Genomic DNA, 23,083 nt, shown 5'->3' with positions numbered 1-23,083 from the left:
TTCTTTATCAATTAGAAGTATCCTAATAGGGAAACACTTTGTACATGATTAAAAAATCCAATATTATGTGATGGTTTGTATTCTACAATATTGAAAATTGCCTACACTCGGATTGAATTATTTTTCTTATTAGGGTTTGCTTTCTAGGAATAGGAAGGTTTGAGGAAAGGGGACAGTAAAATAAATCCTTTGTCATGTGACACACTCATTAGTTTGTTTTACTAATATTTAAATTTTGTTTTTACCACCTATGATTTCAAAATGCATTTTAAATGCAAGTAAATCATCCCAAATGTCCAAATTCAGATCAAAGCTCTAATAACCAGTTTTGTAGACACTGTGCAAACTAGACAATTTCAAAATATTCATTCAACTGTAGACCTTTGGCTATTACACTGGGGAATATGTGTGTGTGTGTGTGTGTTCCCAAGCTGAAAATGAATATAGATGTCTCAAATGGAGTTATCTCAAATTCTATAAAACTACATTGTATTATGATTTTTAAGAACCTGAAAATGTGGCTAAATACATAAGCCAGTTTTACAAATGGGAAATTTCCATGCTCTCTCTCATTCCTTACTTCCCAGGCTCTTCAACCAATCTAGGCTTGTTTCTGTCTCCATTCTACAGTAACTGCCTTGGTCAAGGTCAGCAAATGCCTTCCATATTGACAGTCCAATGGTCACATGATATTTGACCAATAAACAGCATCAAAAACTGTTGACCTTTCCTCAGTTCATTAAATACTTTCTTCTTTTGGCTTCTAGGATCCTTACTGGTTTCTTTTGTAGGATTCTCGACCTCTGCATGCTTTCCAAATGTTTCCAGGGCCCTGCTCTCCTCCCTGCTATATTGTCTCCTTAGGAAATCCCATCTAGCTCCATTGCTTTCCATGTTTATTTGATGCAGATTATCAAATGTCTCTTATGCACCTCAGAAATAATAAGTATAAATCAAAAATTTTATTTCCATCCCATGCTAAAACCTCTTTCTCCTTTGGTTTTCCCCACTGTAGTAAATGTCACCCTATTAGTATTTTATGACTTCTGTAACAATTATCACAAACTTGTAGGTTTCAAAAAACAAAATAAAATGTATTCTCTCACAGTTCTGGAGGCCATAATTAGTTTCAATGGATCAATATTCAAGGTGGCTGCAAAGCCATGCTCTCTCTGAAGATTAGGGAACCTCCTTGACCCTTCTAGCTTTGGATAACTATCAGCATTCTTTTGCTTGTGATAATATCTGCCTTCCTAGTGTCAATGCCTTCTCTTCTTTTCCTGTGTTTAAACCTCTCTCTTCCTACCTCTTATAAGAATACATGTTGATTGCATTTCAGGCCCACTTGGGTAATATCCCCATCTCAAGATCCTTAACCTAATCATGTCTGCAAAGTTTGTTTATTTGCCATGTAAGGTAGAATTCTAGGTTCCAGGGATTCTGACATAGATAACTTTATTCCCTTCACTAACACCTTTTAAAAGCATATTTGTTTTTATTGATTTCAGAGAGGAAAAGAGAAAGAGAGAGAGAGAGAGAGAGACATCAGTGATGAGAGAGAATCACAGATCGGCTGCTTCCTGTACGGCCCCCACTGGGGATCAAGCCTGCAATTCAGGCATGTACCCTGACTGGGAATTGAACTGTGACCTCCTGGTTCATAGGTTGACACTCAACCACTGAGCTACACTGCCCGGGCATACTAACACTTTTTTTAAAACATTGTGGTAAAATACACATAAAATTTACCATCTTAACTATGCTAAGTATACAATTCATTGGCATTGAGTACATTCATTTTGTTAACTACCACTACCACTATTCATCTCCTGAAGTCTTATTGTCTTGCAAAACTAAAACTCTGTCTATTAAATGATAACTTCCCATTCCCCCACCTCTCATCCCCTGCTAACCACCATTAAGTTTTCTATCTCAATGAATTTTGCCACTCTACATACCTCATTATATGTGGAATCATACAGGAAGTGTCCTTTTGTGAGTGACAAATCACTTAAGAGAGTATCTTCAAAATGTATCCATGCTATAGCAGGTATCAGAGTTCCCTTCATTTTTAAGGTTGAATAATATTCCATTGTTTGTATATATCACATTTTGCTTATTCATTCCTTCATCCATGGATTCTTGGGTTGCTTCTACGTTTTAGCTGTTGTGACTAATGCTGCCATGAACATGGATGTACAAGTCTTTCTTCAAGATCCTGCTTTTCATTCTTTTGAGCATATACCCAGAAGTAGAATTGCTGAGGCATATGGTAATTCTATTTTTAATTGTTTTGAGAAATTGCCATACACCATTTTCCATTCCCACAAATAGTATGCAATGGGTTCTAGTTTCTCTATATCCTCTCCAGCGCTTGTTATTTTCTGTTTATTTTAATAGTGGTCAGCCTAAATGGGTGTGAGGTGATATCTCAAGGTGGTTTTGATATACATTTCTCCAATAATTACATATGCTGAGAATTGTTGGCCATTTGCATATATCATTTGGGAAAATGTCTATTTTAGCCCTTTTCTCCTTTTTAAATTAGGTTGTGTGTTTTTTTGTTGTTGACGAGTTTTAGGAGTTCTCTATATGTTCTGGATATTAATCCCTTATCAGATACATGATTTACAAATATTTTCTCCCATTCTTTGGTTTTTTATTCTGTTAGTATTGTCTTTTGGTGCACAAAAGTTTATGTACATGCAATTATTTTTAATTTTCATGAAGTTTAATTCATCTCCTTTCTTTTATTACCTGTGCCTTTGGTGCCATATCCAAGAAATCACTGCCAAATTTAGTGTCATGAAGCTTTTGCCTTATATTTTCTTCTAAGAGTTTTATAGTTTTAGGTCTTACATTTAGATCTTTGATCCATTTTGAATTAATTTTGTATATGGTGTTAGTTAAAGGTCCAACTTCATTGTTCTGTGTGTAGTTACTCAATTTTCCCAGCACCCCTGGATGAAAGATTGTCCTTTCTCCACTGAATGATCTTGGCACCATTGTCAAAAATCATTTGGCTATGGTTTATTTCTGGGATCTGTATTCTGTTCCATTGGTCTATATGTCTGTTTTTATGCCAGTAGCACACTGTTTTTGATTAGTGTAGCTTTCTAGTAAGTTTTGAAATCAGGAAGTGAGAGTCTCCAGCTTTGTTCCTCTTTTTCAAGATTGTTTTGGCTATTTAGACTCTCTTGAGATTCCATATGAATTTCAGGATAGGTTTTTTTTTTTTAATTTTTGCAAAAAAAAAATATAGGCCATTGAGATTCTGTAAAGGATTGCATTGAATTTATAGATTACTTTGGATAATATTAACATTTTAACAATATTCAGTCTTACAATCCATTGACCTGGAATATGTTTCCATTTATGTCTTCTTTAATTTCTTTCAACAATGTTTTTTAGTTTTCATTGCATAAGTCTTTCACCTCCTTGGTTAATTTCCAAGGTGTTTTTTTTTTTTTCTTTTGGATGCTATTGTAAATAGGATTGTTTTCTTAATTTCATTTTCCGAGTGTTCATTCTTAGTGTATAGAAATGCAACTGCTTTTTGTGTGTTGATTTTATACCCTGCTTCTTTGCTGAATTCATTTATTAGTTCTGACAGCTTTTTAAAATATAAAATCTTTAGGGTTTTCTACATATCAGAGCATATCATTTGTGAACAGAAATAATTTTACTTCTTTCTTTCTGATTTGGATGCTTTTTTGTGCTCCTGGATTTGGTTTTCTTGTATTTTGTTGAGGATTTTTACATCAATGTTCACTAGGGAAATTGGTCTGTAGTTTCATTTCTGTTTGTTTTGTTTTGTTTTTCTGGCGTTGGTATCAGAAAAATACTGGCCTTGTAGAATGCTTTAGGAAATCTTCCTTCCACTTCAGTTCTTTGGAAAATTTAAGGGTTGGTGTTAGTTCTTCTCTAAATGTTTGATAAAATTTACCAATGAAGCCATAAAGTCCAGGGCTTTTCTTGGTTGGGATATTTTGATTACTGATTCGTCTGCTTTCTAGTTATTAGGTATATTTAGGATTTCTGTGTTCTTGTTGTTGTTTTTTTGTGATTCAGTCTTGGTAGGTTTTGTGTTTATAGGAATTTGTTCATTTCATATCCAATTTGTTAGCATACAATTGTTCATGGTATTTTTATAATCCTCTTTATTTCTGTAACATCAGTTGTAATGTTCTCACTTTCATTTCTGATTATTTAGTTGTCTCTTTTTTTTTTTATTTAGTCCATCTAGCTTAAAGGTTTGTCAAATTTGTTGATCTTTTCAAAGAACCAACTTCTGGTTTTATTGATTTTCTCAATTATTTTTCTATTCCTTATTTCACGTATTCCTGCTTCTAATCTTTATTATTTTCTTCCTGCTGGGTAGTTTTTCTAGTTCCATAAGTTCTAAAGTTCGGTTGTTAACTTGAGATCTTACTATAAGTGTTTATGATTATTAATTTCCTCCAATCACACTGCTTTCACTTGTGTCCCATCAGTTTCTGGATGTTACATTTTCATTTATTTTTGTCTTAAGATATTTCTGAATTTCCCTGTGATTTCTTCTTTGATACATTGGTGTTTGAGTATGTTGTTTCATTCCATAAATTTGTGAATTTCCAGTTTTCCTTCTGTTGTTGATTTCTAACTTCATCCCATTGTGGTCAGAAAAGATGCTTTGTATGATACCTATCCTTTAGGACATGGATATCTTTGATGAGGGGCATCATTATCCTATCACAGTCACTAATTTCTATCGCATGCTTGCTTTTATATTGTCTATCTCCATTGTTAGTTCTTGAAGGCAGGGATCATTTTGCTCATGACCATATATGCAGTGGCTAAAACAGAGTCTGGAAGTAGTAAAGACTTTCCAAGTGAATTTCAATTAAGAAAAGATGCTTCACATTTGTATAGTGATTAGTATGAACCAGCGCATTAAATATACCCATTACATAAATCCTCACAATAACTCCATGAAGTGTATACCACTAATTTCCCAATTTTAACAATCAGACAATAAAGGAATAGAGTTTACCTTTCGGTTACACATCTAAAAGACTATGATCCTAGATTTAAACCCAAGCAATCAATGTGGCCATAGTGTCTGGTTCCTACTCTCTCCTTTTTACTTTTTCTTTGTATACATATATCATTTGTTGTATCATTGCTATATATATGTGTGTGTGTGTGTGTGTGTGTGTGTGTGTGTATACATTTATATATATACATATATATATGTGTGTGTGTATACATTTATATATATATACATATATATGTGTGTGTATACATTTATATATATATACATATATATGTGTGTGTATACATTTATATATATACATATATATATGTGTGTGTGTATACATTATATATATACATATATATATATATACATATATATATATATATATAAAATTGATTTCAGAGAGGAAGGGAGAGGGAGATAGAAACATCAGTGATGAGAGAGAATCATTGATCAGCTGCCTCCTACATGCCTCCTACTGGGTATCGAGCCTGCAACCCCAGGATATGCCCTGACTGGGAATCGAACTGTGACCTCCTCGTTCATAGGTCAACTCTCAACCACTGAGTCATATCAGCATATCTGCATTTTTATTAGAGACTTTTAAAAAATATTATAATTGTGCCCTGAATATGTATATGGAAGTGCGGGGGGGGGGGGGGGATGTAATTATACTGGCCATAGTACAAATCTAGGCCAAAAAGACTTCTCACAATATTTAATAGACTTTATGAGAAATATATAAGGAAATACTTTACCTTTTAGGGAAAATCATTATTTTTAATCACTTTAGCATTATTTGAATTATATCCATTTGTGGAGTGTAATAGCTATTATTTGCAAAGTGTTGAGAATTTTCTGTCAACATATTTATTTTTAAATTAAAAATTCAAGGTAAAAATAATATATTTTTTTCATAAATCTGAAAATTTGTATGTTTATTTTTATCTAAAACATACTTTGTATGTAGTACATCATAAATATATTATTTGCTAGAAATTAAAATTGGTGAGGTGAAAATTAAATAATTAATAGGTTGCTTATAATAATATGAATATAAGCACCAGAAAAATTCCTCAATGGACCAGAAAAACCTTAACAGGTAGTGAATAATTTATTTAGTTTATTTAAATTAAAAATGCAAATGATAAGCAAATGAAAAATGTCTTTAGCCTCCATAGTAATGAAACAAGAGTTGTTTTTTTTTAAAATCTAGATTATTCAAAATTTAATTCTTAAAATTTCTCCTCACCCATGTCTTGGCTAGAGAAAGGTGCTTCCAAGAATGTGTTCAGAAATGGGTACTCTAGTCACTGTTATGGAAGCATAAATTGCTGCAACCTTTATGAAAAACAATTTAAAATTCTTTTTCAAAATCTATTAGTGTGCAGTTTATTTGGCTCTGTAATTCCAAATCTGGGAATCCTTCCAAGGGAAATATTCAGATGTACACATAACTAGTGTACAGTATATTTATCTGAACATTATTTACAATTTAAAAAACTTGGAAAACCTCAAACATTCAATAAATAGAGATTGGCTTAAATAATATTTAGGAAGATTATTGGCTTAAGTTAACAAATATTTTCATAGAATTATGACATAAAAGTCTTTGATTAACATGCAAATGACTTTTGAAAGAGAATTCAATTATATGAAAGAGTCTAACATTTTTATTTTAAAAAATTAAATCATTTGGCCAAAAAAAAGATATTGAATTTAAAATGGTAATCGTGACATCTCACTTCCATGGCATGAATCTTATTTAAATAGTAACATAGATTAGTTCAAAAAAGAAATAGAGAAAAAGAATGTAGGTAAACAAAATTATTCTGTAAAATTCCATACAAAGGATGGCTGTGTATGAGTGAGAATTAGCATTTATCTCCCATTTTTGTACATATCAAATCACAAACTAGGGATGTAAAAAGGCTTTGAGTTCTGTTTTTAAGATCAACATATTATTTTTGAAATGTCTTGTAATGAATATAACCCTGTCATTTTTAAGAATCCTCATCCAGGGATATGTTTTATGTTGATTTTAGAGAGAGAGGAAATGAGAGAAAGAGACATTGATGAGAGAGAAACACTGATCGGTTGCCTCCTGCATATGCCGTCACTTGGATGGAATCCACAACCTTTTAGTGTATGGGACGATGCTCCAGCCAACTGAGCCACCTGGCCAGGGCTAACCCTGTCATTTTGATCTATTAGTTAACATGCCATTTAATGACATTCCTTTAATGGCACACTTTCCGGAGTAGCATGGGAAATATGGAGGATGTAAAAGTTGCCATGTCAGCCCTCACATTCTTTGTGGTATCATTGCATAGACAACACAGATACACAGAGCCTTAAAATAATAATATATTAAAGAATAAGTGATTAAGGACCAAAAAAAGGGTTCCAGGCATCAAATGTCCAATGACATTGGAGGAGGTCAAGACAAATATGGCCACATAGTTGGGACAGTTTCAGGAGAGAAGGAGAGCTTGTGGCGTTTGCTCTGATTTCGAACTTTCCTGGTGAGGACATGCCTCATGTTTTAGTCAGGAAGTTGACCCATTGGTTTAGAAATGAACAAAATACTTTTAGTGAACTCATGTGAAGTGGATATTGATTAATGCTGCTTGTTGATTAATTCTCATAATATTTTTGAACCTCTTTATAGCTCTCCGAGACACTGGAAAACAGTCTATCAATAGTGACTGGAAGATTGAACACTCTGGAGCCTTCACCTTAGCTGGAACTACTGTTCATTACATAAGAAGAGGCCTCTGGGAGAAGATCTCTGCCAAAGGTCCTACTACATCACCTTTACACCTCCTGGTATGAGGGGAAAAGTTGATACCATTGCCTGCCTAATCAGCTCCCTGTGGCAAAGGACATTCCCACCGCACCTCCTCTAACCTTTTTTCACAATATGAGATGTCAGGTAGACATTTAAAATCATTTAAGAGGTGGATTTTTTAGGGATTTTAAAAAATGTGTTTTCCATTGTGATATATAAAAATGGAATTTATTATAAGAGGAACAAAATTTTATAGGGACCCACAGACTCAAAGTAGAGGTGAATTACAGGCAACGAAGAAGCTTTTTTCCCTAAAAGCATACATTTGCTAACCAGAGTGGATGTCTGTGAAGAGAGAGCCATAATATGGTAAATCACACCACTGTTCTATACATCCATGAAATAGGCCTTGTCTAATCTGTATGAAATGCCTTTGATAGAATGGTACTGTTTCTGGGAAAAAGACTGGGTACATATATCAAATAGTGCTTACAATTACTCTGTTCTGTTTTCTTACTAGGTTAATTGATCTCTGTAAAGAATTCTGAAAATTGGAACGTTTGGGATAAGTTTTTTACCATGTAATAAAAGACTAGACTTGAGGCAGGACAGAGTTTGAAGTGAAATAAGCAGGACAGTGGATTTTGCACCCATCCAATGGCAAGTCAAAATGCCCTTTTTGACCTTCATCACTGCAGTCAGTGCTAACGGCTTAGGAGCCAGAGGGCTGACTGCACAGCTGGCGTGTTTTCTGTCCTGGTGACAAAGCCGAAAATTCAGACACTTCAACACCTCTTTAAGTCCACACATAAAAACAACTTTAAAACACGATCAGCTGACTCTTTATTTGGAGTGTGTTATGCCACATTAATATCGCCACACAATTTAAGTGGAATTTTTCTTCAATTGGAGACATCTGTACTGCCAGACTAGGAGCTAGAGGTTCAAATCGTGTATCGGCCCATTTGCTTTTCCTACTTTAATGTGCCTGCAAAGCACCCGGGGTTCTTGTTCAAATGTACAGTCTGATTCAGTAGGTCTGGGGAGGAACCTGAGATATACATTTCTAATCAGATCCCAGGAAATGCCACCACTGCTAAGTCTAAGGACCACATTTAAAATAACAATGTTTTCTAGAACTGCAATCAATAGGTTTTACCAACACAGATAAAGGGAGCAAGGAGAGTTAGGTCCATGGGGACCTTCTGTTCCAAATCTTGATGATGATGATGATGATGATTCATTTAGCACTGAGTCAGATACTGTCCAAAGTGCTTTATGTTCATTACAACATTTAATTGTCATGATAACCCTGTGTAATATGTATTATTATTACTCCATTTTACTGAACAACTAAGTATTAGAGAAATTAAGTGATGTGCACAGTGTCTCCCAATAACTTATTTATCCAAGAACAAGCTAGGTATTAATCAACCTACTATACTGGCCCTCCTCACATGAAGCTTAGATCTAAGCTCTACACCAGAGAGCCTTGGATCATAAATGCATGTATACTTTGAATAATTATTTGTTCATCTCCCCACAATTTCTTTGGATCCTATTATTTTATTTGAAGGGGAAACTTCACTCTGTGCCATGAGCCATCTGGAGAGAGGAAAGGGGGCTGACTAAACAAACATATATACCCAATATCGGGCTCTTTCCATAATTGTGTTATTTATTTATTTATTTATTTATTTATTTATTTATTTATTTATTTATTTTAGTTACAGTTGACATACAATATTAATTAGTTTCAAGTGTACAGCATAGTGATTAGACATTTATAAACCTTACAAAGTGCTCATCCAGAAGTCACTTAAAAATAACATTTCCAACAACCAATATTTTTAATGATTGGATTGCAGAAATGCCTGCCAAAGATGAATGTAACCTACATTTTTATGGAACAAGACTGAAGCCCCTAATTTTTTTCCTGAGTCCCTAATTCAAAATCTTAAAACAGTTGACGTGAGACCTCAGTGCTGGGTAGAGGGAGTTTCCTTGCTGCAGGATTCTTAATCTTACTGGTAATTACCAAGGTTTTTCCTGGAAGCATGAAACATAATTAACGTCAGTGAACTATGCCTAAAAGAAGGCATCTCTGTGACCTGGATTTATTCAGTAATCCAAGGGAAACTGCACTTCTAAGATATTTGTCTTTAATGACTATTACAGATTGAAAGCCAGTACTGCATTTTGAAAGGCAATACCTTCTGCCATGTTTCAGTCTGTGCCCCTCAACTGTAACACGGTCACACTTTCCTTCTTGCAAAAGTGTGCTGCCAACTTCAAATGGTTTCAGAAGAAGCTGATGGCTTTATAAGCAAGGTCTTTATTTCAAATTGCATTATTTATTCAAGGACAATCTAAAGTTGTATTAATGAAAATATAGTTTTTTTAGGAAAAATAGACATGTTTTCATTTAATTAAATTAAGTTGGCAAGTATCTTATTTATAAGTTCATTTCATCAACCAAAGAACTTGTATGCTTATATTCATAACCCATGGTCACAGACAATAGGGTGGTGAAGGCCTGGAGTGGGGGACGGGGCAGGCTAGAAAGGGTCAATGGGGGGAAAATGAGACATATGTAATACTTTCAACAATGAAGATTTTAAAATAAATAGATAAATAAAGTAATGGAACACAGGCAAACTAAAGTAAATAAATAAATAAATAAATAAATAAATAAATAAATAAATAAATAAATAAAGCAAGCTATGTAATAACCAGACTCAACAAGAAAAAGAGAGGACCCAAATAAATAAAATCAGAAATGAAAGAGGAGAAGTAATAACTGACACCATCGAAATACAACAGATTATAAAAAAAATATTCTGGGCCCTGGACAGGTAGCTCAGTTGGTTAGAGCATCATCCTGATACACCAAGGTTGCTGGTTTGATCCTTGTTCAAGACATATCAAAGAATCAACCAATAATGTATAAATGAGTGCAACAAATCAGTGTTTCCCTATCTCTTTCTCTCAAACCAATTTTTTAAAAAAGAAAATATTTTAAAACTGTATGGCAGCAAATTGAAGAGTCTGGAAGAAATGGATAAGTTCCTAGAAACATACACTCTTCCAAAACAGAATTAAGAAGAAACAGAATATGAACAGACTGATTACAATTAATGAAATTGAAGTAGTAGCCAAAAAACTCCCAGCATACAAAAGTCCTGGACAGGATGATTTCAGGTAAATTTTACCAAACATCCAAAGAAGAACTAACACCAATCCTTTTCAAACTATTCTAAAAATTTTAAGAGGACTGAAGACCTCCAAGCTCATGTTATGAGGCCAGCATTATCCTAATTCCCAAACCACAAAGAAGAAAATTATAGGCCAATATCCCCGATGAATATAGATGCTAAAATCCTCAACAAAATATTAGCAAACCAAATCCAGCAAAGATTAAAAAGATCATACACCAAGTGGGCTTTATTCCAGGGATGCAAGGTTGGTACAGTTTCTGCAAATCAGTTAACATGATATGCCATATAAACAAAATGAAGGATAAAAATCATATGATCATGTCAATAGATGCAGAAAAAAGCATTTAACAAAATCTAGCACCCATATATGATACAAACACTTAGAAAAGTGGGAATAGAGGGAACATACCTCAACACAATAAAGGCTGTATATGACAAACTCACAGCTAACATCATACTCAGTAGGGAAAAACTAAAAACATTTTCCTTAAGATCAGGAGCAAGACAGGGCTTTTACCACTCTTATTGAACATAGCACTGAAAGTCCTAGCCACAGTACTCAGATAAGAAATAAAAGGCATCCAAATTGGAAAGGAAGAAGTACTAGTAAACTGTCATTATTTGCAGATGACATTATACTATATATAGAGAGAACCCTAAAGACTCCACCAAAAACCTACTAGAACCAATAAACAAATTGAGTAACTAGCAGGATACAAAATTAATATTCAGAAATCAGTTGCATTTTTATATAGCAATAATGAACTATCAGAAAGAGAAACTAAGAAAACAGTGCCATTTACAATTGAATGAAAAAATTTAAACTACCTATGAATAAGCTTAACCAAGAATATAAAAGACTTATACTCAGAAAATTATAAGACATTGAAGAAAGAAGTTAAAGAACATACTAATAAATAGAAACATATACCATGCTTATGGATAGAAAGAATTAACACCATTAAAATGTCCAACTACCTCAATAATACTGTAATAACTATATATGATGCCAGGTGGATACTGGAGATATCAGGGGGATCACTTTGTAAAGTATGTGATTGTCTAACTACTATGTTGTACACCTGAAACTAATCTATATATATAAAAAGCCAGTGATCGTAACGCCGTAACGACCAGAAGCACCGGTCACTATGATGCCCACTGTGGCCAGCAAATAGGCCTGATCGGGGGTGGGGCTGCCAGCCAACCTCCCGAGGCTCCTCCCTGCAGCTGGCACACCCCTGATCAGACTCTCCCACCCTGATCAAGGGTGGGGCCGGCCAGCCAAATGCCTTCACCCCCAGCCAGCCCCTCCCCCGATTGGCCCACTCCACCACGATAGGCCCGCAGCCCCTTCCCCCAGCTGGCCTGCCCCTGATCACCCTCCCAAAGAAGAACTAACACCAATCCTTCTCAAACTATTCTAAAGCTTGGAGGTCTTCTGTCCTCTTAAAATTTTTAGAATAGTTAGTTCTTTGGATGTTTGGTAACTTCTTGCAGCCCCTCACCCTGGCCGGCCCCATCCTCTATGGGCCCCCACTACCCTGATTGGTCCACAGCCCCTCCCCACAGCCGGCCCGCCCTTGATCACCCCCCACATCCCAATAGGGGGCGGGGCCAGCTGGTCAACCTCCTGCAGTCCCTCCCCCCACCTGGCCTCACCTCAGATCAGCCCCCCCACCCCTATCAGGGGCAGGGCCAGCGGCCAACTACCCATGGCCCCTCCCCCAGGCTGCTGGCCCCTGATCGCCCCCCCAACCCTAATCGGGGCCAGGTCCCACTGGTCAATCACCCACTGCTCCTCCCCCCAGCCAGCCCAGCCCTGATCGCCCCCAATCGGGGCAGGCCAGCTGGCCAACCTCCCACCATCTCCATCCGCCCTGATTGGGGCCGGGCCAGCCAGACCCCACCCGTGTATGAATCCGTGCACTGGGCCTCTACTATAAAATAATATTGAATGCAAACTGTAATTGAAAATAAAGATTTTTTAAAATGTTAAAAATAAAGGTCCATACTACCCAAAGTACTCTATAGATTCCACTCAATTCCTATCAACATACCAGTGGTATATTTCACAGAACTAGAAAAAATAATCTAAAAATTAGTACGGATAGACCCTAAGTAGTGACAGACATCTAGAAAAAGAAGAACAAAGTGGGATGTATCACACTACCTGATGTCAAACTATATTGCAAGGCTATAGTAATTAAAACAGCATGTTACAGGCATAAAAACAGACACATGGATCTATGGACCAAACAGAGAGCCAAGAAATCAACCCACACCTATACTTTCAATCAATTTATGATAAAGGAAGCAAGAATATACAAAGGGGCAAAGAGTCTATTTAATAAATGATTCTGGGAAAATTAGATAGATACAAAAAATGAAACTAGACCACATTATACCATATACAAGAATAAACTCAAAATGGATTACAGACTGAAATTTAAGATATGAAACCGTAAGACTCCTAGAAGAAAATATAGACAGTAAAATCTTAGATTTTTCTCTTAGCAGTATTTTTTCTGAAACATCTTCTCAGGCAAGGGAAACAGAAGAAGAAAAAATGGGACTACATGAAACTAAAAAATTTTTGCACACAAAGGGAAACCATCAACAAAATGAAAAGACAACCTACTGGATGAGAGAAGATTATTGCCAATGATAACATCCAATAAAGGGTTAAGATACAAAATTTATAAAGAACTCAGACAACACCAGAAAAACAAACAATCCAATTAAAAAGTGAGCGGATCTGAGTAGTCACTTCTCCAAAGAGGACATACAGATTGCCAATAGATATATGAAAGGATGCCCAAGATCGTGAATCATCAGAGACATGCAGATAAAACCACAATCAGAAAACACTTCACACCTGTCAGAATGGCTATCATCAATAAATCAGCAAACAAGTATCTGAGGATGTGGAGAGAAGGGAACCCCAGTGCACTGTTGAAACAGTGTGGAGGTTCCTCAAAAAAATAAAAAATGGAATTGCTTTATGACCCAGTGATTCCACTTCTGGCAATGTATCCAAAGAAATCCAAAATACTAATTTTAAAGAATATATGTACCCCTTTGTTTATTGCAGCATTATTTACAATATCAAAATATGGCAGCATCCCAAGTGCCCATCAATAGACAAGTAGGTAAATAGTAGTGTTATATGCACACAATGAAATACTATTTGGCCATAAAAAAGAATGAAATCTTACCTTTTGTGACAGCATGGATGGACATAGACAAATACCATATGATTTTACCTATATGTGGAATCTTAAGAACAAAATAAACAAAATAGAAACAGACTCATAGATACAGCGAACAGACTGACAGTTGGCAGAGGGGAAGGGATTAAGAAGCACAAATTGGTAGTTACAGAATAGTCACAGAGATGTAAAGTACAGCATAGGCAATATAGTCAATAATATTGTAATAACTATATATGAGGCCAGGTGGGTACTTAAAATATAGGGGGGACCACTCTGTAAAGTACATGATTATCTAACCACTATATTATACATCTGGAATTAATACAGAGTAATATTGAATGTAAACTGTAATCTATACTAATAAAAGGGTAGTATGCTAATTAGACTGGGTCGACCTGACATCTTCCAGACATCTGACTTCCTTTTGTACAAAGCCACGGGGGTGGGAGCTGAGGCAGAGGTGGTCAGGGGCAGTCAGGCCGGCAGGGGACCAGTTAGGGGGTGATCAAGCTAGTAAGCAGAGGCAGTTAGGGGCAATCAGGCAGCCAAGTAGAGTGGTTAGGGGCGATCAGGCAGGCAGGCAGGCAGGTGAGCAGTTAGGAGCCAGCAGTCCCAGATTGCTAGAGGGATGTCCAACTACCGGTTTAGGTCCCATCCCTCAGGGATCAGGCCTAAACCGGCAGTCGGACATCCCCTGAGGGGTCCTGGATTGGAGAGGGTGCAGGCCGGGCTAAGAGAGCCCCCCATGCATGAATTTTGTGCACTGGGCCTCTAGTTAAAAAATAAATAAAAAAAATTTAAAAGCTATGCAGTAGTCTGGTTTTGTTCATAAACAAGGTAAATCAATCTCTCTTTGTTAATTAATTTAGCTGAAAGTCACCTATAACTGGCATCATCAGTGAGATATTTAAAACCAAAATAAGCACTGTAATGTACTTAGAATTAGTACCCAGTATGTATATGTGAATTTAAAACTATTTATTATTGGTATAGTTGATTGATAATGCCATCATTCTAGTTCCACAATCCACATATTGAATTAGTATTTCTGTTGATATAGTGAACTGAATTTGATTAAAGAAGTAAAAAAAATTAAACTTAGGCTCATTTAAATTTCTCCCCATGGAATTGTTAACTGAATCACCTATCGTTATAACTTCCTTGATACATTTCATATAACAAAATTCTTTAATATTTTAACATAATTTAAAGTTTAGATATATATGTTTTTATGCTCCACAATGTACTATATAGATAGCTTTCATAAATCCTCAGATTCATAGAAGTGATAAATCCCATGGAGTTAACCTATTTTATGTAAATGTATTTACAAAGAAACACATATTCTTACTCATTCTTTTATTTAAAACTAGTAGCCCTGCGCACGAATCTGTGTGCCAGTAGGTCGCTGCCGCCCTCCTGCAGCTCTCTGCCTGCTGCCTCGCCCTCCTGTAGCTCCCCCCACTCCCCTCATAGCTTGCTGCCCTGCGCCCTCCTGTAGCTCTCCGCCTCCTGCTTGCTTGCTGCCCTGCCCCATTCTATAGCTCTCTGCTGCCAACTTGTAGTTTGCTGCCCCACCCTCCTGCAGATCCTGTGATCCCATCGTTATGCTGTCCGTCTTTATGCCTCAGGGCATAACTGATAATTAGCATATTCCTCTCTTAACATATAGAATGAGTATACTTCAGGTATATTTCTTTTATTTAAAATATGTGTGATTGCCCATGATGACCAGTTTTGAGCTTGGCACAGGATACCAGGGTGGGCAGTGGGGGGAGACAAAACAAACAGGGTCCCTTTGTATGTCCGGTGTAGCCCCAAATTCAGTCATTCTTACATTTTCATATATCCTTTATGGTTTATTGCACTGCTCACATATATATGTGTAAAAAACTGATTTGTTTTTATTTGTTATTAAATTAACATTTATTCAAAAGTTCAAATGGAAAATTAGTAACTATGACAAAATTAAAAATTAGCTTTAAGCATATGTAGGATGAAATTTTTGTCCTCCAGTTGGCTTAGAAGTTCTCTACCCTTGTGGAATGAAATGAATTCCAAAGTCTTCTGTCCTCCTCCTCTGTTGGTGCAGGAACTTTCTGCTCATCTTTCTGTTTTATATGAATGGAAAGGCTACATTTGACATTAAGTTGTGAATTATATCTTGATGTTAGAGAGGATACATATTCCTGTCCCCCACTACTTAAGTCATCTCAATCATGTATCATTCTTTGGGAAACCGTCTAGTCCACTGACTTGAAAAAAAATGATCTGGTATATCTGACCTCATTCAAGTGGGCTTTTCTTCATAATGTCTTTAGCTCCACAGAGGTAAGTGTGGAACTTCAGTCTTTTCAGAAGTATGACAATTACCTTTAAGCAATAATGCCGCAATACTACTGCTTATTAAAGAAGCATGCATACCATGTAATAAGCATCTTAGGATGTCAGCATTCTTCGTTTTAAGCTTCACATTGAATGTGTTATACTTTGACCATCTACCTTCATCACTTTTAAATGTTATATTATAGGTGCTGCTGTTTCAAGACCAGAATTATGGTCTTCACTATGAATACACGATTCCATCAGACCCTCCTCCGGAAAATCAAAGCTCTAAAGCACCTGGACCGCTTTTCATGTGGACACACACAGGCTGGGAAGATTGTGATGCCATGTGTGGAGGAGGTAAAGAATTTTCTAATATTTATAGTTCCAGAATAGTAGTTATTTTCTGATTAACTGTTGATAGTTAAGACAGATCTGCAACCTCTTATCTAAAATTCCAAACTCCATAAAGAATTGGAAAATGAAAGTTTTTTATAACACATTTAGTAGCTAAACATGGAATATTTTGTGGCAAAATTTGATGTGAATTGAAAAAAAGTTCATTGAGAGTTATCACAGATCTCATTGCTTTGCTTTACATAAATATTAATTTATTTGCTTGCAGGGGCTTACTTAATATATACTAGGGGCCCAGTGCACGAATTCGTGCACCTTGAAAGGAACTGTGGGCTGCGAGGCTGTGGTGGGTACAAGGCCGGGTCTCGCCCCATCCTCCTTGCCACCACCCGGCCCCTCCTGCCACGGCCCCAAGTCCTCTGTCTGCTGGCAGCCCTGCTCTTGCTGCCACTGTTCCCACGTGCTGACAGCACCTGTCCTGCTCGCACACGCTGATGGCACCGAGCGATTGGGGCCCGCACCATCAGTGGGTGTGAGTGGCGGCTACTGCCCCGTTTGTCCCTCAGGAGCAGGGGGAGGTGGAGAAGCCCTCAGGGGCGATTGGGACTGGCAGCCACCGCTCGCACCTGCTGACGGTGCAGAGCGATAGGGACCAGTGCTGGGCACTGGCAGCAGGTGCAAGCGGGGCTAGCGCCGGCAGCAGGTGTGAGCGCCGGGCAGGACCGCGGTGCATGGGAGCAAAGAATTTTCAGTAACCACCAGAGGCTCTCCCCAATGACAGCGGCCAGTGCCCCGCCTTGGTCTGGCACCCCTGCTCACCTGCTCCACCATCCCTCCATGGCCAACACCCACCATGTTCCGCACTCTGCCTCCTGCTGCCGATGCCCACCATGTTCCTCATGCGCCCCCTGGTGATCAGTGCACATCATAGTGACCGGTTGTTCTGTTGTTCTGCTGTTCGGTCTATTTGCATATTAGGGTTTTATATATATATAGATACTTTCTATACTTTACTTTTTTATTTGTATAAAGTTTTAAAAGTTCTAAATTCCAAAATACATCTGCCCACAAGACCTGAAATGCATGTGAATGTGCTAGGAAGGAGCAGTATTGAAGTTGCTTCTGAGTTGTCTGCATACTCAGGTAAGTATGTATAGTGCAGATGAAGAAAATATACAGAAGACTCAAGGGAGAGGCCTGGAAATGCAGGAGATAATGGCAGAAAATAGAGCTAAGGTCATGGCGGGTGTCTAGTTACTGGTAATAACCAGACCAGGGGAGCTATTGACTTAAAGTGAAAGGCAAGATCTCTGGGAAGAGGAGAGGGCCACGAATGAAGAAGCCTAGGTATTATAATAATAATTCAAATAGATACCTTAATTACAGAAATGGTACTGGGATCAGTGTTGGAAAATGGAATGATAATGCAGTGGCTGAAATCTTAGAGGGAGTGGCCCAGAGGTGGAAGTTTGACTACTACACCAAGAAGGAGACTGGCAGAGTTGACCCAAGGCTGGAGGTTTAGGAGGAAGGAAGGGGTGTGGGCTGGCAGTGGCAGTGAGGAGCAGGACACGCATGCTGCCTCTCAATCAGAGGTACTGGAGAGAGAATGACCCTCGGCAGGGACTCCAGGGAAAATAAGAAAGTGTCCTCAAGGGAGAGAAAAAGCATGCTGGAACATCCTGAGGTGCAGAGGCTGGAGGGAGCAGCTTTTGTCAGCACACTCGGAGCTCTGGTGCTCATCTGGCTCCTGGGGCACCTGGCCCTCTGGAGCTGCCAGAGCAAAGGCAACGTTTGGGGTGGGAAAGGAGGAGATATTACAGAGCACACTTTGCTCCAAATGCAGCATAATTACAACAAGGGGACTTGAAATTGTTCTCATAATTTAAAAATTTTTTCTAGTCCTGCTTACCTGATACAGTTTGCATTGGCCACGCGTCTCCTAGGGCGTCATGATTGCTCTGAGACTTAGGACCCTCTGTCCTCCTGGCCTTCTGCAGATGCCCCCATGTTCACACACAGGCCTGCTCCTCTGCTCCACTCACTCCTCACTGATGCCAGGACCTGTTTCACTTCAGGGGTTCTGCCTCACATCCTCCACCCACATAAAAAAAATAGATTTGGAAACAGCCTAAGTGCCCATCAGCAGATGAATGGATTAAAAACTGTGGTACATCTACACAATGGAATACCATGCTGCTGTAAAAAGGAAGGAACTCCTACCATTTGCAACAGCATGGATGAGCTGGAGAGCATTATGCTAAGCAAAATAAGTCAGTCAGAGAAAGATGAATATCACATGATCTCACTCATTTGTGGATTATAATGAACAACATAAACTGATAAACAAAAACAGATCCAGAGACAGAGAAGCATCAATCAGGTGCTCAAACCTCAGAGGGGAGGTAGTGGAGGGTGGGGGTAAGGGAGAGAGATCAACCTAAGGACTTGTATGCATGCATATAAGCATAACCAATGGTCACAGACAACAGGGGGTGAGGATGAGGGCATGATTGGGGGGGTGAGGGGGTAATGGGGGGATAAGGACACATATGTAATACCTTAATCAATTAAAAAAAATAGAAACAAGCATACTTGAAATGAAAATCTACATGGTTAGAATTTTCTCTGCAGTGAAACTCAGGTAAGAATGACCAGCCTGAGGCAGGCTGTGGGGAGTGGCCCTGTGGAAAGGTGGATGGTTTCTGTTAGTGCACTAACAGATGGTCCTTAAAGTCTGTTTACATTTGAAACTCTAGACAGGAACATGTTTTCCCAGTGAATTTTATTACCCTCAATTTTTCTTTCTTTTATAATTGTGGTCTAATAAAAGATGCATCAGAAGTAAACATTCAGAACTTGCCAGTCTTCAGTTTGAACAAGCAAGTTATTAGGGTTAAATTTTTCCCTCAAAATAACATTAATTGCAACCTAGACTCTGTTTTGCCAATTACCAAACCTTAAGAAATAGAGTTTCACTATAAATTCCTTTTGCTTCAGAGTCAGAAGGGCTTTTTGATATTCTTAAGCATAACTTCTAAATTATGAACATGAGAAAATTGAAGCAGAGAGAAAGTGACTTCCCAAGGCCACCGGCCCATTGAGGGAGGAGCCGGATTAGAATCAGGATTCCTGGGTTCAAGTCTCCTTTCCTCCTCATCTTATACTTTCTTTAAGAGCAGCTTGGAAGCTAAATGTTGTTTCCATAGGGCATGTCCCTTAGAGATTATATAGAGATATTTTATTTTATTCTGTTAAAGTCAGACAGAAAAGGACAAGAACCATATGATTTCACTCATGTGGGATATAAAACAGAAAGCAACAAATGAACAAACAAACAAAAACTCATAGACATGGACAACAGTATGGTGATTACCAGAGGCAAAGGGAGTGGGGGAAGTTGATGAGGGTAAAGGGGGTCAAATATATGGTGATGAAAGGAGACTTGACTTGGGGGGGTGAACACACAATGCAATATATACACTGAGTGGCCAGATTATTATGTGTTCAGAGATCATAATAATCTGGCCATTCAGTGGAGATGATGTATTGTAGAACTGTACACTTGAAGCCTGCATAATTTTATTAATCAGTGTCACCCCAATGAATTTAATTAAAATTAAAATTAATTTAAATATGTTCTTATTTTTATTTCAAATGATTTGTTTTGTAAAATAGTACTAATTATACACAGACTCTACCATTTGTGCTTGAGTAGACCTTCTCTTTCAAATCTGTTTCTTTGTGTTCAGTCAACAGTTTTCAATTATCTCTGACTATGTTAATAAGGCACATATTCATTTCAATGCCAAAATATTTCTGGGCTTGTGGATATTATTTTTCTTTGCAGTTCATAAATAAAGTGGATGGACAGGATTTCAGGAATCTCATCATTTCTGACTTCGCATTGTCAATTTTATAGCCAGAAAAAGCTTTGTAATCTTTCAGCATATTCATGAATTAAATGAGAGTAAGTTCAAAGCACAGAACATTGGAAACAGATTCATGCAAAATATATCTTCAACAGAAAAGAGGAAAAATAGCACTATTATACTTCACGGGAAAATACTAAGCAAGAGCAAGTAAAGTATAACAAGGCAGTATAAAATTTCATTGTTTCACATAAGTTATGTTTTTAATTCAATTGTGAGGCTTTAGATTGCCAGGAATAGGTGGGAAAATTAAAAAAAAAATACCTAGTGTCATGTAGCTACATTTTTATGCTAACAATCTTTTGCATCAGTATCGTCGACTACGTTTTAAAATAAAAGCCTAAGATATAAAAATCCCTTCTTTTAGAATCAATATTATTTTTAAAATATTATTTTGGTTTGCATAAAATATCTGTTTTAAGTGATCTGGATCTTCCAAGGCATTAGAGATGTACCGTTCCATAATACCTGAGGTTGTATGTTGAATCTGCATTTCGCACATGACATGGTGCAACTGTCTTATGCCAGGATTTATTGTGATCTGGCGGATAAATTAATTAAATAAAACCTGGAAGGAAGAGCCCCAAATTCAATATCCTATTTTTGAAATAAATGAAGAGTTGAGCATGCTGTTAGGAAATCTAAACAGATACAATTTAAAGGGGAAAAGCCAACATTCCACATTCTCCACATGGGTCCAAGTCCTAGTAGTTTACGACTCATGCTGTTAGCCTTGTGCTGTGATATCTTAGTCACAGTTCCTTGTCCATGACCAGATTCTAAGGAGGCATCCAAGCCTTTGGATCCAAGTTGAGGAAACATCTTGAGATACAAATGCCTGTACATTTTCAAGGGTGTTTTTCCATTTTAGAAGCACTTTGAATGTACCAAAATAAATGTTATTAACAAAAAACAAAACAAAAAAAAAACAAACAAATCCAAAATATATTACTTTATTTTAATAAAATCAATACAATTTTGTATTCTACTTCCTTTACTTAAATTAATAAGGACATTTTTATGTTAACATAAACTCTTTATAAACTTGAATTTTAATTCCTAAGTGATAACCCATTAACTGATTTACTACAGATAACTATTCCCCATAACTTGTCATTTTGTTTGCAGATGGTTTTCACCATTTTAGGAAACAGTGTTAAGATGAATCTCTTCGTAAAGAAAGCACTTAGGGCTTGAATTATGTGCTTCTATTTTACTCATTGATTCCTTTACCAAAACTGACTGTGCACTCACTCTGGCTAGGTGGTCAAAAGACGAGTGCTTTCTGGTTTCAGAGAACTCTGTCCTCTAGTAGATAACAACAAAATCACTATGTAGAATGGTCGGTGGAGATGAGGAAGGCCTTCCAGGGATATGCATAGGTGCAAAGGCCCTGGGATTTAGTGAGAGTATTTATTACAAGGGTGTAAAATGTGAGGATCAAGCTACCAGAAATGATTTGATCAGAAAAGTAGAAAGAAACTAATTCATGAAGGTCCTTCAGTGTTATGCTAGCGCTCAAGTTGCATTTAACTTGAAAGTTATGAGATCCCATTTAAATATTTGTGTATGGAAATGACAGAATCAGTTTGGATTATATATTGGGTGTAGCCTACAATACAAAATAACAACTTTTCACTAAAATGTAAAACAAAATAGTCATTTTAACATTAAGCCCAAACCCTGAGAAAAAGAAAATTATAGAAATGTAAAAAAAAAAAAAAAAAAAGCTTAGAAGTAAATGCCATGATGTGGAGAAAAGTTTTATGCTTCAAAAATAACCAGCATTTATGTATCTTTAGGATGTGCTCAGAGAAAAGTGCTTCATCCTCATTTGAAGTATATTTACTTTAGATTCACTTGTTTACTGCCCATTGTTAGTTCAATAACAAACAAACAAATTGATTAATTGAAAGAAATGTATGAATACAAATGAATATATATAGACTGTCTTATAGAGTTCTATAGTTCTATTTAAAAGTTTGGAATGTCGGTGACATTTAGAGAGTTTCAGCTTATCGAAACACTGAACCCACTCCCCAGGACATGTTTCTGCATTTATGATGCAAGTTTTAGAAATGTGATCTACCTGGATAGAATACAGTTTTATTAAAAAAGTCATTGTTTCAGGGGTTAAATACAGAGCATAGAAAAAAGAATCAGCTTATCTCTGAGCCTGGGAAAGAGGGATCACAATGTAGTATCTCTCTAGAAAGTGTCAGTGAGTA

At 37.0% G+C, this 23,083-nt stretch overlaps 1 protein-coding gene across 1 annotated transcript in view; it reads left to right on the top strand.

Moving 5' to 3' along the window:
• ADAMTS19 (ADAM metallopeptidase with thrombospondin type 1 motif 19) overlaps window positions 1–23,083 on the top strand; it is a gene marked incomplete at both ends in the record, with an annotated part of 216,683 nt that overhangs the window by 161,785 nt on the left and 31,815 nt on the right. Inside the window, 2 exons of the mRNA XM_080672669.1 lie at window positions 7,689–7,846; window positions 16,773–16,926. Coding sequence (XP_080528795.1) covers window positions 7,689–7,846; window positions 16,773–16,926 — 312 coding nt within the window. The remainder of the gene's footprint in view (window positions 1–7,688; window positions 7,847–16,772; window positions 16,927–23,083) is intronic.

The sequence above is a fragment of the Plecotus auritus genome, assembly GCF_963455305.1.
Source record: "Plecotus auritus genome assembly, chromosome: 6".
NCBI lineage: Eukaryota > Metazoa > Chordata > Mammalia > Chiroptera > Vespertilionidae > Plecotus > Plecotus auritus.
Note: the sequence above shows the minus strand (reverse complement) of the source record. Positions and strands in the feature narration are given on the sequence as shown.